The 12,733-nt window shown below is 37.9% G+C and overlaps 1 protein-coding gene across 6 annotated transcripts in view; it reads left to right on the top strand.

The window, feature by feature from the left end:
• NSD2 (nuclear receptor binding SET domain protein 2) overlaps positions 1-12,733 on the top strand; it is an 81,273-nt gene that overhangs the window by 27,613 nt on the left and 40,927 nt on the right. For all 6 annotated transcript variants that reach the window (XM_067298312.1, XM_067298311.1, XM_067298307.1 and 3 more), the window contains 2 exons: positions 5,247-5,412; positions 12,256-12,422. In XM_067298312.1, coding sequence (XP_067154413.1) covers positions 5,247-5,412; positions 12,256-12,422 — 333 coding nt within the window. The remainder of the gene's footprint in view (positions 1-5,246; positions 5,413-12,255; positions 12,423-12,733) is intronic.

Here is a 12,733-nt window from a genome sequence, read left to right as displayed (position 1 = left end):
TAGTGGAAACTTGGATATGGGACATAACTGAATTGAAAACAGGAAGGGAGATATCCGCAAGTTGTTCGACAGCGACTTCCCTGTGGTGTTACACAGAGGAGAACATTTGCTGTCTTCATCTGTCTTAATGACTCTCCTCTTCCTTGTTCAATATTAAATTCTGGTGGTTTGTTCTCCATCAATTTTCAGTATTGTTCTCTGTCCAGTCCCTTTCTGACAATCTATGGCATTTCTTATCTGTAAGTTGCATTGCTTGGATTTTACTGTATTTTATGTTGAGCTCTAAAAAATGATGGTTAGATTTTTCTTTTTTCCTTTTGATTTCTATAGCTCTCTAAGTTTGTGTAGTAATATATTAGCTTTTTGATACTTCAGGTAACTTGCAGTAATTCTGAGGGGTTGTAATTCTTCATGGACCTACATGCACACACGTATATACACAAAACGGATAATGTTAATATTAACATCTTTACTTTTTATCATTGATTATTTTAAAAGAGGATGACTTATCTCAGTCTCACACCAACTGCTATGCCTTTCAGGTTTGAGGGTTTTTGTTTGTTTTTAAAATGCTTTTGTCCCTTGCTTACTGAAAACTTAGCGTGGTGTTTTCATAACATAATGTACAAACAAATGTAAAGCTCTGAATGCGGTGGAGATGCCATCCTTAAATGCATTGTTCCTTAGTCATTTTAAAATAGTTTTTAACTTGAAATTACCTGTCATTCACCGTAAGTTCTTGTCCATGATAGTAAGACTCTATCTAGTGTAGTCTTCAGTCTTGCTTGCCATAGGCTACATGTTATGCAGGTTATGTTAAAGTTTGTAAACTGTTTTTGTGGTGCACTTTTTTTTTGTTTGTTTTTGGTTTGGGGGGGGGGGGTTTAAATCCATCATGTGTATTAGTGAGACCAGAACTAAATGAAAATTGTTATGATTCTTTGGATCAGTTGTAGGTAAAGTTAATTACCAATGTTTTCTATGTCCAAGCGATCACATTTCACCTCTTTGGGTGAGCTGGTAGAGCGCTTACAGCACTGTCATAAGTTCTTGTCAATCTGCCTGTCACTCATTGATCATGAAAGTGCTGAGAGAAATGACAAAGGAGAGCTCTGAAATGTTATGGGAGAAGAAAAGGCATGTTAAATTTGTTCTTTGGTTCTCCTCAGCCTATTGTGATTGCTGGCGCAAATGAATTTTTAAAGATGTTTTTACTCCTAAAGGTATAATTTATCATAGAAAAATTCAGTTGTGTAAATGAAATTATTCTGTTACACCCCCACACCCACCAGGACAAAATAAAATCTGTCTGCTGCCTTTCAGAGCAGGTCTTTAGCAGGATGCTAATCGAGGAAGTTTAGAGAGTTCTGCTGAAACTCGCGTCTGCCATGCTGAGCAGCGCAGGGCCTGTCGCATAGCTGCTGTGTGCCCTATCAGGGCTCGTCTGTACGGTAGTTATCACCTGCCCCCCTATGCTTCCACTATCCGTTTAGGCAATTTCTTTGCAGCCTAGTGTTTGAAGAGCAGAACCCCCAGGAAACCTTTCCCAAAGCAGGAGAGAAGGAACTTCTCATGCTGTTTCCTTCTTGCTGTTCAGTGAGGCTGGTTTCAAGCCTTGTGGTTTAGACGAGTGAGGGGGTGGCCAGCTCCACGGCTGCTGGGCTCCCCTGTAATTAGGGAAGGACAAGGGGGGGGGAGATTCGGAAACTAAACGTGTGTGTTTGCTTCTGTCCAAACTGCAGGAAAAGGTATGGAATGGGACAAACTCCAGGGAGATGCAGTGCAATCCAGACTTACTTAACAGTAACAGTAAGCAAAGACTGACTGATGTGTGCTCCTCTGCAACACAGCAAACCCTGCAGGCTTTCCTTTGTTAGCATTTGTGGGTACGATGTCTAAATAGAAACGGGAACAACTTCAAGAAATAGAAAATCTCACCAAATTAGAGGCAAAAACTGGGGGAGAAAGTAACTTAATATACTTATTTGTGTGAGCTTCCCTCTAAATAGTTTTGTAGTTGTGCTCTAAACCACAAATCTCCTGTCTTAATTTGCTTAGGTTTCATCACAAAGAGACTAGATCTGCTATTGCAGTAGCAGATATTCCCTGTCTTCTAGTGCATTCACACAGGCCACCGGCAGTGTGCTTCCCGGCGCTACCTCTCACTTTCCCAGGGCGCATGGTCAGATTCCCTGCTTTGTATCTGACTACATGTCACTAGGGACGCTCGGTTGTCCTTCTGGAGGAAAAGGAGAGAAGAGGAAGAAGAAGGGGGGGGAGAAGTAAGCCAGATTACTACTTTTTATTCTGCTTCTGTTACTTGCATGATCATTTCCCATTCATAAAAATTACAGAGAGTACAAGTTCCTCATAAAGAAGCTCCAGCTCTCATCATCCAGTAATGTAGCCTGCCATCAGGGAATTGGGCGGCAAATTTGTGTAGAAATGCCTTCCATCCCAGCCCATGGATAATTCAAAAACAAAAAAACAACAAAAAAAGACCAAAAAAAGCCCCCCAACCGGAAACCTTTAGTAAAATCTATGCATGTGACTGCCTTTCAGTATGTAGCATTTTCTATCGTTTTTAAACAACTTCAGGATATACTAGAGACTGTCAAGTATTATAAAGCTGCTTGTCTCAAAAGTACGTGCCAGGAATTTCACCTCAGTAACAATAGATCTGTTTACTATTGAGATACCTATTAAATAGATCAGAGTGATTACCAGAATGACAAAAGCAAACTATAACAGGATGTGTAGGGAAATTAAGATGGAAATGTGTGAGTTCATACCAATAGTGTCTATAGGTTTTTAAATAACCTCACGTGACAGCTTTTCAAAAAACTATGTTGATAGAATCCTGTGCTGTATTTTGCCTCTCTTTTCAAAGTATATACATTTTATCAATAAAAAAGAAAGGTAGCAAGCGTTGTATAGATCAGGCTTGCAGGTATTATCAGAGGGTTGTGAGTTTTGAGTTTTGTGTCATCATCCAATATGATATAAGAATTCTGAGCAATTTTAAAAAATTTTAAGTGCTTGTAGATATGTTGAAATGCAATAGTCACCCCTCTCCTGCCAACCCTTTTGGATTGTGCTGTGATAAGAAGCCCTGCTAGAGCCCTTTAATTATTCTAGCTAGCTCCTTCTCAGATTATAGTTGTAAATCTTTGCAGCTTAGTTGCACTTTGGGGGGGGGGGGGCACTGAAATAAAAAATGAGATTTAGAATCCTGAATAGCATTCACATTTTTGAAAATTTAACTCATTTCAAAATATTTCATCCCACTGATTCAGTTTAAGTGCTGAAGTAGGTTTAGGTATTCTAGGATTAACATTTTTCCAGGATCTGTTCTTCGGATATTTATTTATTTTATTTATATATATATATATATATATATGTGTGTGTGTGTGTGTATGTGTATATGTATATATATTAGCTAGAAGGAGCATTTGATTTTTCACATCTGCTTGGAATCTTTTAGGTCTTTTGAGATTTCTGGACTTGAGGCAAGCTCAGTGGGAGGGGTTTTCTGACAGTCTTACAAGAATCCTTAGAGAGCCAAAAACCTTGAGACATGGGAACATGGCTCTGGCTGGAGGCATATGGATCAAGTCTGAATTCATCAGAAAAGCTGAATCACTGGATGAGTAACTGTCCATAACAATCAGATGACATAGCATCCCGTGTGTTTACCAGCAGTGGCTTTAAAAGCTTTAGGGAAAGAAGGTTCTTACTACAATAAGCTTTAGGTTTTCTGACTGGGTGTACTTCTGTGTTTGAGTATCAAAAAATGCTTTTGCAGTGTGTCAAAGATATTGTTAGGTTTTGTGTTTGGAAAATAATATGTAATTAGTCTAGTAGTACTTTCTGCATTTAAAAATCTATACAAGGTAACCTGATCTGTTCTGACTCAACGTAATGCTTCAAGTACTGTATGCTTCTGCCTTCTAGATTTCTAGATTTTTTTCAGTGTTCTCTCTTCCTTCTCCCCAGTTTTACTCTTTAAAACAGAATTTTGTTCCAGCTTTAACATTAAATCCTCTGAAAGCGTGAAACTCTGGTCTGCCTTCTGTATGTTAAGCTGGTACCAGGAAAGATGAATGAGCTAACACATTGCACATAAAATTAGTATTAGAAAACCAGAAAAGCAAATTAAAATATGTAATTCTTTTTACAGGTATCTGTAATGAGACACATTCTGTGCTTTCTTACATCTAGTTTGTGTAGACAAGGACATTCTTTGTTCATATCAAATAGAACAGATGAAGTGAAAAAGATGAAATTTAACTAACTTTGTAAAATATGAAATAGTTTTAAGTGCGTGAATAAATGTTTTTGTTGCTGGACTTCATTATGATGTAAGGAAAAGGGGGGGGGTCATAGGAGAACAGAAAAATCCCTTGTAGTAATTAAATCTATCCCTCGAAATGGAAGTAGTTCTGTGATAGTTTTCCAAGAGTTAAAACAGCTTTAGAATACAAGCTGGGCACTCACTAGCTTCTACTGCTAGAATTGGAACGGGGGTGGGGGGGAAAGACTTGGAAAAGGGTGTGGGGAAGGATTTATTTCACATTTCCTTTGCATGTAAAAAAAAATAAAAATAAAAGAATAAAGCTGAAAGATGCGACGCTTTTTTTTTTTTTTTTTTTTGACTGGTAATTTATGTAGATTCTGTTTAGACATAAAGACTGTATTTCGGTCTATTTTAAGTTTGGGAGGATTGTTTTGTTTTTTTAAATCTAAGAACACATTTGTGCGTAGCACTTAACTTGATTAACAATGGTCAGTACAAAGGGAGGTTGGCTCTTCCACATCTACGTTCTATGCTCTGTTAACGTGTTTGAAATTAAAGTAAGCCTTCCTGATGATTTCTCAGCAGTTATTCGGAAAGATAAAGGCAAACAACAGCTTACTCATCAGTATTTCTAACCCAAAACAAACACAGAAATAAAGTGGGAACTTTTCCCTGTGAGAGAACAAAGAATGTGACTTAATTTTTATTACAGAAGAAATATTATTGTTTGTTAGCAAACACTATAGCTCTTTATTCTAGTGTACTAATTCTTACTTCCCTCCTTTTGTTACTACTGCCTATGTTTTTACATCTAACTAGAATATTTAAACAGAATACTAACTGTAGTCTGTCATCTATTTTTGTGTGCTATTTAGTAATTCCAATGCACATCTGAAGGAGAAATATGGTGATAATATATTTCTTCTTTTTTCTTTTTTTTTCTTTTAAGGCTCCTGCTAAGAAAGATTCTACTCAAAGTGCTGTCAAAGAAGACAAAGTCCATCTGCTGAAGTATAATATAGGAGATCTAGTGTGGTCCAAAGTGTCTGGTTTTCCATGGTGGCCGTGTATGGTTTCTGCTGATCCTGTTCTTCATTCCTACACTAAACTAAAAGGTATGTCAGTAATGCTACAAACATCCAGATTTCTTTCAGATATATGAAAATATTTTGGCGAAAATTCTCTTCTTAATTTTATCTATTCAGTTGTATCAGTAACTGAACCAGTTTCTTGTTATCAAGAGGGATATTAAAATCACGTAAGCACTATTCTTGACCATATAGCAGCCTGAGGTTTTTCCATTGGGTTGTTTTACTCTTGACATTCACACAAAGGTTTTGAAATTGTGATTTGTGAAACTGTATGGAGTCTTATTAAAAAAAAATTATCTGATAGCGCACATTTTCCACTGTTTTTATGGAGACTGTTTGCAGTATGACATTATATTACATTTTTTCCAACAGGGCATAATGCTTAAGAATGAATTAAAAATAACTTTCACAAAAGACTTGGGATAGATGTTTTAGAAGTGCTGTGGGGCTTAAAATTTTATTGAAAGCTAATGAGAATTAAATACTTCTGATGATTATCCTTTATGAAAAACAATTCCTATTTCAGGCAGCTGCATTTTTTGTGATTTGTAGAATCAATAATTATCTACAAACAAAACTAATTGATTCTAAATGTAGGGGCTACCAAGTGTTAATCGCATTCATAAGTAGGTATCCATACCCATTTCTTCATCTCATTTGCAGTTTCTTATTCCATTCTGAAACCTCAAACTTCTAGTGCTTATATGTGCTGGTTGTAGAAGGATAAAATACCTTAGGTTGGAAAGGACCTCTAGAGGTCACATGGTCCATCCCTTGTCTCAAAACAGCCAAGTTAGAGCAGGCTGCTTAGGGCCTTGTCCAGTCAAATTTTGAATGTCTCCAAGGATGGAGACTGCACAGCCTCTCTAGGCAGCCTGTTCCAGTGGCAGACAACCTTCATGGTGAGAAGATTTTTTCCTTGTATTTACTTGAAATTCCCTTTGTTTCAAACTATGTCCGTTGCCTCTTATATTTCCAGTGTGGGTGTCCGAGAAGAGTCTTGATCGGTTCTCTGTACACCCAGTTAGGTAGCTGAAGGTAGCAGTAAGACCTCTCCAAACCCTAGATGAGTTTGCTCAGTCTTAAGAAGAAAATGATCCCTGAGCATCCTATTGTAAACCATGTGCTCTACCTCCCTAATCACCTCGGTGACCCTCTACTGGACTCCTTTCAGTATGTCAATGTCTTTGTTGTACTGGGGAACCTAAAACTAGACGTTATATTCCATATGTGGTTGCACAAGTGTTGAATAGAGGGGAAATAAGCATATCCTTCAACCTGCTGGCTGTACTCTTGCTGATGCAAGTATGTGGCTTTCTTCATTGCAGGGATACACTGTTGATTCATTTTTCAGCTTGCTTTTCACAAGGACTGCAGGTCTTTTGCAAATCTTCTTTTCTAGCCAGTCTGTGAACCATCCTATACTGCTGTATCAGGTTATTCTGTCTCAGGTGCAGGGCTTTGCATTTGCCTTTATTGAACTTCATGAGGTTTCTACCAGTCCATTTCTCCAGCATGTGGAGTTTTTCCACATAGCAGCAGCAAATTGACTGCTTCTCCCAATTTAGTATCATCCCCCAGCTTACTAAAGGTGCACTGTCTGCCATTGTCCAGGTCCTCAATAAAGGTGTTAAACGGTATCTGCCTTACTATAGGTCCCTGAGGGACAATGCTAGTGACAGGCCACCGACTGGGCTTGGAACTGTTCAGAACGCTTTGAGCCAGTTTTCTTTCCGCCTTTCCAAACCATCTCTCAACAATTTGGTTATGCAGATACTGTGGAGTGCCAGGTCAGTTGTCTTCATTAAAGTAAAGTTAAATAGCACTGCTCTCCCTTTGTCCCCTCATAGAAGGTAATCAGGTTGATTAGGTGTGATTTGCCCTTGGTGAGTTGGTGCTGCTCTTCCCAGGCACCTTCTTGTCTTTCATGTGCCTGGACGTGGTTTCAAGGAGGATTTGTTCCATAATTTTGTAGACACAGAGATTGGGCTGACTAGCTTGTAGCTCCCTGGATCATTCTCCTTGCCTTTCTTGAAGATAGGTGTGATGTTTGCAATGTTGGCCTTTTTCCAGTCATCACGGATCTCCCCTAATGGCCAAGACCTTTCAAAAATAATACACAGCAGCCTTGTAGTCACACTGGCCAACACCTTCAGAACCTTCTGATGCATCCCATCCGGTCCCATAAGCTCAAATATCTTCAATTTGCCTAAGTGCTTCCCAACTGTCTTCCTCTACTGTGGGTGGTGCCTCAGTCTTCCAGCCCATGTCCCTAAGCTGAGGGACAAGGGACCTGGGAGGCTTGAGGGCAGACCTTTACTGTTTAAAAAACAAACAAACAAACATACATCAATATAAAGAAGGCTTTGAGTACCTCAGCCTTTTCTGTGTCAATCATCTGTAGGTCCCCTGCCCCAGTGAGCATTCCTTAGCCTCCTTTTGCCTTCTTGCTGCCCACTGCATCCCTCACTAGTTTCAACTCCAGCTGAGTTCTGTAAACTATTTTTTACTATATTTATGTCAAACCATACCGAAACTTTGGAGAAAATCTAAAAATAAAATCCAGAAAACTTTCGGGTTAAGAGGAAAAGCAAGAAGTTAATAAGAATATCAAACTGAGGTAGGAGCACATCATCTTCTTTTGATATTTATGCTTCTAAATACTTTCATGTATTTTATTAGATCAAGAGGATGTATCAACTTCCTTTCTTTTGAACAGAATTTTAGTGTCATCAGATTTCAGTAACTTTGAGCTGTGTATTTCCAAGTCTGTGCGTATTTTAATGCTCTGTTTTGTGGAGGATCTAGGTAAGGAGAATTGTTTTAAGTTTTCAGTAGTGCTCAAGGGTTGTTTTGAGAACTTGGAAAATGGACTGGAATATACTTCCGAAATTTGCATTAAAATTACAAATTTCCAGTATGGAACAACTGTAAACATGTAGCATTGGAAGTTAGAATGATCTTGATAATGTGGTGATGCAGCCTGAGGGGAAAAAAATGCAGTTCAGCAGAACCAACTGCAGATTTTTTGCCTTGGGAGATGATCAAGTTGGGAAGTGAGTGGAAAGCTGCATTTTTGCAGAAAGGAATCTGGGAGTCATAAACTAACCCAGTGTAGTTCTGTTGCAGAAAGACCAAAGTCACACTGACGTGTGACTAGTGCTGTTTGTTAGATGTATGAAGTAAACGCATTGCTTTTTCTGTGGTTGCATGGCTTCAGCATGAGTACTTCATTCATTTCATCCATTTTTGAGCCATCCCATTTCAAGAGATGTGGACCAAATGGAGAAAGTTCAGAGAACAGCAGTGAGCATGAATAGAAATCTAGGAGTCTTACCTGCGAGGATGGACTGAAGGAACTGGGGTTGTTTAATGTAACAAGGAGAGGCAAAAGGAAAACATGTTAACAGGCTTTAAATAAATAAAGTTCAGCACACAGAGGAAAAAGTATAAGCTCTTATCACTCTGGGAAGAGAGAGCTTCGTAGCAGGGAATATTTAGACTACATATTAAAAAAAAAAAAAACTTTGAAATGATAAAGATAACGAAGCATGGGAATTGATTGCCTGGAGAGATTGTGATCTTATTCACAGGAGGATTTTAGGAGCAAATTAGATGAGGATCTCTAAGATATAGCTGGACTCGATGTTGGTGGTGAACTAAATGGCTTCTTGAGATCCCTTTCAAACTTTCATACAACTACTAGAATGATTTTGTGGCTATTACAGGCTCCTCAGATGAGTTTTTCTGGTAGCAGTCTTTCAGAGTTTTGATCAGGCAGTCCCTGTGATTTTGGTCTTTGGACTACTTAGGTCTATTACGACACAGAAGACCTGGACTTCAAGAGAAATAGAGCTGTTTGTTCCTAACTGAATTTCTCTGTTCCTTGAAAGGAGCAAGGATCATGCTGCATTATCAAGAGGCTGTGTGGTAGATTTGTTTTCATAGCTTCCTATAAAAAGCTAGTAAAAAACAATGTCATACTCATGGAGTACTAACAGAAAGAGGGGCCCACATATTTTGAGACAATTAACTTTTGTCTCTTTAAATTAATAGAGATGTTTCTGTAACTTTCCTTCAGGAAATTCCACTAGGTCAGGACAGTCATCATAACTGATAAGTGCATGCTGATGATCAAAACATCAGTAACTGTTTTCAGTCCTGTCTTATCTTCCACTTACCCTTTACTCTTGAGGGATGTCATAATTCCCTGTTCCAAACAGAAGAGTTATTTTATCTGGGAGTTGTAGAAGTATTCAGCTAGGTCTTTAGTTCTCTAATTTCTAGGATTAGGATCAAGAGCGTGTATAAACAATCTCAACTTGTTGATGGTGATATTTGATTTCACCATCCATGCTATTTAGGCTTGAGAAAAGTTCATAACTTTCAGCTTGCAGAGTGCATGCTTTCATATAAGAAGGTCCATACAGAGTCAGACCAAAGGTCCATTTCATTCTGTATCCTGTCTCTGACAGTGGTCAACAGCAGCTGCTAGGGTAAACAATAGTAGTGATGAGTCCTCAGAATTATTTTTCCAACCTTTGATAACTTATGATTGCAGAATTTTGTGAGCCAAAAATAATGTCTTTGTATTTAATAATTCTTAAAGGGTTCCATTATTTCATCCAAGAGTGTTGATATGAATTCAGCCCACAGAATATACCTGAAGATTCAGAAATAGGTTTGATTATTCTAGTGCCAGGCACTATTATTTAGACTGTTTAATTGGGCAGCTATTGCTATCCAATATTATGTTGCAAAAGGAAGGGAGCATCTGTGTCTGCTTGGAAGTGGGCTGTTGGTTGCTCAAAGGCAGATCTTAACAGGTGGTGGCAAACATAGTATGTGCCATCTTCCTGTCTGCAGCTAGGACATCCTGGTGAAATATGAAAATTATGCCTTATTTCATCATAGACAGCTGAAATCGTTGGAACCCAGTTGTCCCTGGATAAGTTAACTTTGTCCGCAGCAAGAAAATTTATTTCTGTGTGATAGACTTGCTCCCGGCAGTGCATTACTGGAACATGTATTAGACTACTGGATTGTGTGGGTGATACATGCAAATGTCGCGGGTTACCAGATGTAGCTTATGGCTACAATCTGCTCTTTGTGAGAAGAACAAAAGAATGAGAAGGATATGATTCTGTAAGTAAAAAGGGTTAAGTTTAGGTTCTTCCCAGATAAAAGATTGAAACAATCCCTGGTGTGCTGCAGTTAAGGGAACATGGCTGTAAGTGCAAGGCGTACCTCAAAGTGTAAAGGATTTCAGCAGACTTAGACTCTCACTGAAGATCTCCTCATGTAACCGATATTCTTTCTTTCTGTACTCTTAGTAGTATGGGGGGGGGGGTTGTTTGGTTTTGTTTGTTTTTTAACTATAACAGCCCCAAGTTGAAGATACTTGGTCTGGTAAAGGCATCTTTACTTAAGGATTAAAGTAATCTTTAATTAAAATTAAAATAATTTTATTAAAGAATTAATTTAAAATTTTTTCCCTTTTTTTTTTTTTTTTTTTTTTTTTACTGTTCCCATGACCTTTCCCTATGCCATTCTCGTATCTGATTTCAAATGAGAGAGTCATTATCATTCTTGTAACTCTCATGACCGTTGTGGTTAAAAAAGGTTCTACCCATATCCATTAATTAGACTGATTTCATACTACTGTTCCAGATGGCTTATCTTGACCCAAAATCAAGTCACTTTAAAAATACCTCTTGGCTGAGTAATTCCCAAAAGTGACTTCTTTCTAGGCCTAGAAAGTTCAGTAACGGAGCATGAAGCAATCGACTAGAAGTATTTGCTGATTATAATAGTAGACATTTTGCGTATGAATAACCTAGCAAAAAACTAGACCTGGTTTGAAGACATCTGTAGCAAAGAGCTGTGACTGTTATCTGGGCTTAGACTAAGTCTTTGGCATACTAATGCCACCACATCTTGAAGAACTGTAGATACTGTTGGGTGGGTAACTGATCCTTTTCTAGCAGGGCTGAGCTTATAAACACAAAAGTGTATGTCATCACAATTAATTTTTTTTTTTTTAATCGGATCGTAATTTGAACACTCACCAGAAAACAAATCTGCAAGTTTTTAGGGAGGAGATGCCAGAAGACATCTTAAGTCTGATTAAGTCTTACTTCTGCCTTTTAGGAGTTTGTTGTTAACTGTGACGCCTTTTGTAGATTTTGAAAGCATTGTCTTTCCCCTTCACTGCAAAATAGGTGAAGTCTTTAGAAGAGGAAAGTTGTGTGCTTATTAATTATTGCAGTGAGCCAGTATTCCTTTTTATAATCTTAGAATGTTTCTTATTGAGATTTCAGAATTGTTCTCTCATCTTCCCCCCTCTCCTTTTTTTCTCTTCCACCACACAAATGCTTTTCAGTTCTTGCTTTGATTCCATAAAAGCTTAGTTAAGGTCAAGTTAAGATTACAGTTGTTAAGATTAGCTGAAGTGCGTTTCTATTCAAGAATATTAAAAGATAAGGTTTAGGTGACTCGGAGATGAGGCTGAGTGCACAGGCTATCCAGGCTTTGGAAACTTAATTTTGAATTTGTTTTCAAATGCAGCATTTTCAGAAACATCCAAACTTACATGTAAAATAATGTACACTGAGAGTACTGAGAGGTGGTTGTAACCTTAAGTTAATTTAGCAAAGCCTGTTTTTGTTTGGATTGAAATAGCGAGTTTTGTGTCAAACTTCATAGATTAACTCGGAGACTTTCAAACTAGTAAGTGGGTTTTCAGAAGGAAAACCAGTTGTACTGCGTTTCTCCCTGTTGTAAATATACCTGCTTATAAAAAGATATAACTTAGGTTGTTTCTGTACTTTCAGATTTTATATCTTAAATATTGTTTTTAATTTTCAGGACAGAAAAAGAGTTTTCGTCAATATCATGTTCAATTTTTTGGAGATGCCCCAGAGCGAGCCTGGATATTTGAGAAGAGCCTTGTGCCTTTCAAAGAAAAAGACCAGTTTGAGCAATTATGCCAGGAAAGTGCAAAACAAGCCCTCACTAAAGCAGAGAAAATAAAGGTAAGAGGCTACCAAATAAGTCAAAACTTGAAAAATTTTATTTTACTGTTACAGGTCTGTTTCTCAAATAATCTGAGATAGATGTACTAGAAAGCTTTAAAGGTGGCTTGTTTTGCAGAGGATTATAGTCTTATATTTCACTTACAAATAGAAAGCATGGGATGACTTATCAATGTTACTTTTTAAAAATCTTTTTTTTCTACCTTGCCATCGATTCGTGCATGGTATCTGTGCAATCAAATAGAATCCCATTTGAACGTCTGAATTATAGTTATACAGTGCGCTTAATCTCTTAGAATTGTTTTGCATTA

This window comes from Apteryx mantelli, chromosome 5 (assembly GCF_036417845.1).
Source record: "Apteryx mantelli isolate bAptMan1 chromosome 5, bAptMan1.hap1, whole genome shotgun sequence".
Taxonomy (NCBI): domain Eukaryota; kingdom Metazoa; phylum Chordata; class Aves; order Apterygiformes; family Apterygidae; genus Apteryx; species Apteryx mantelli.
The sequence above is the reverse complement of the archived record's forward strand: the minus strand, read 5'-3'. Positions and strand labels throughout refer to the sequence as shown.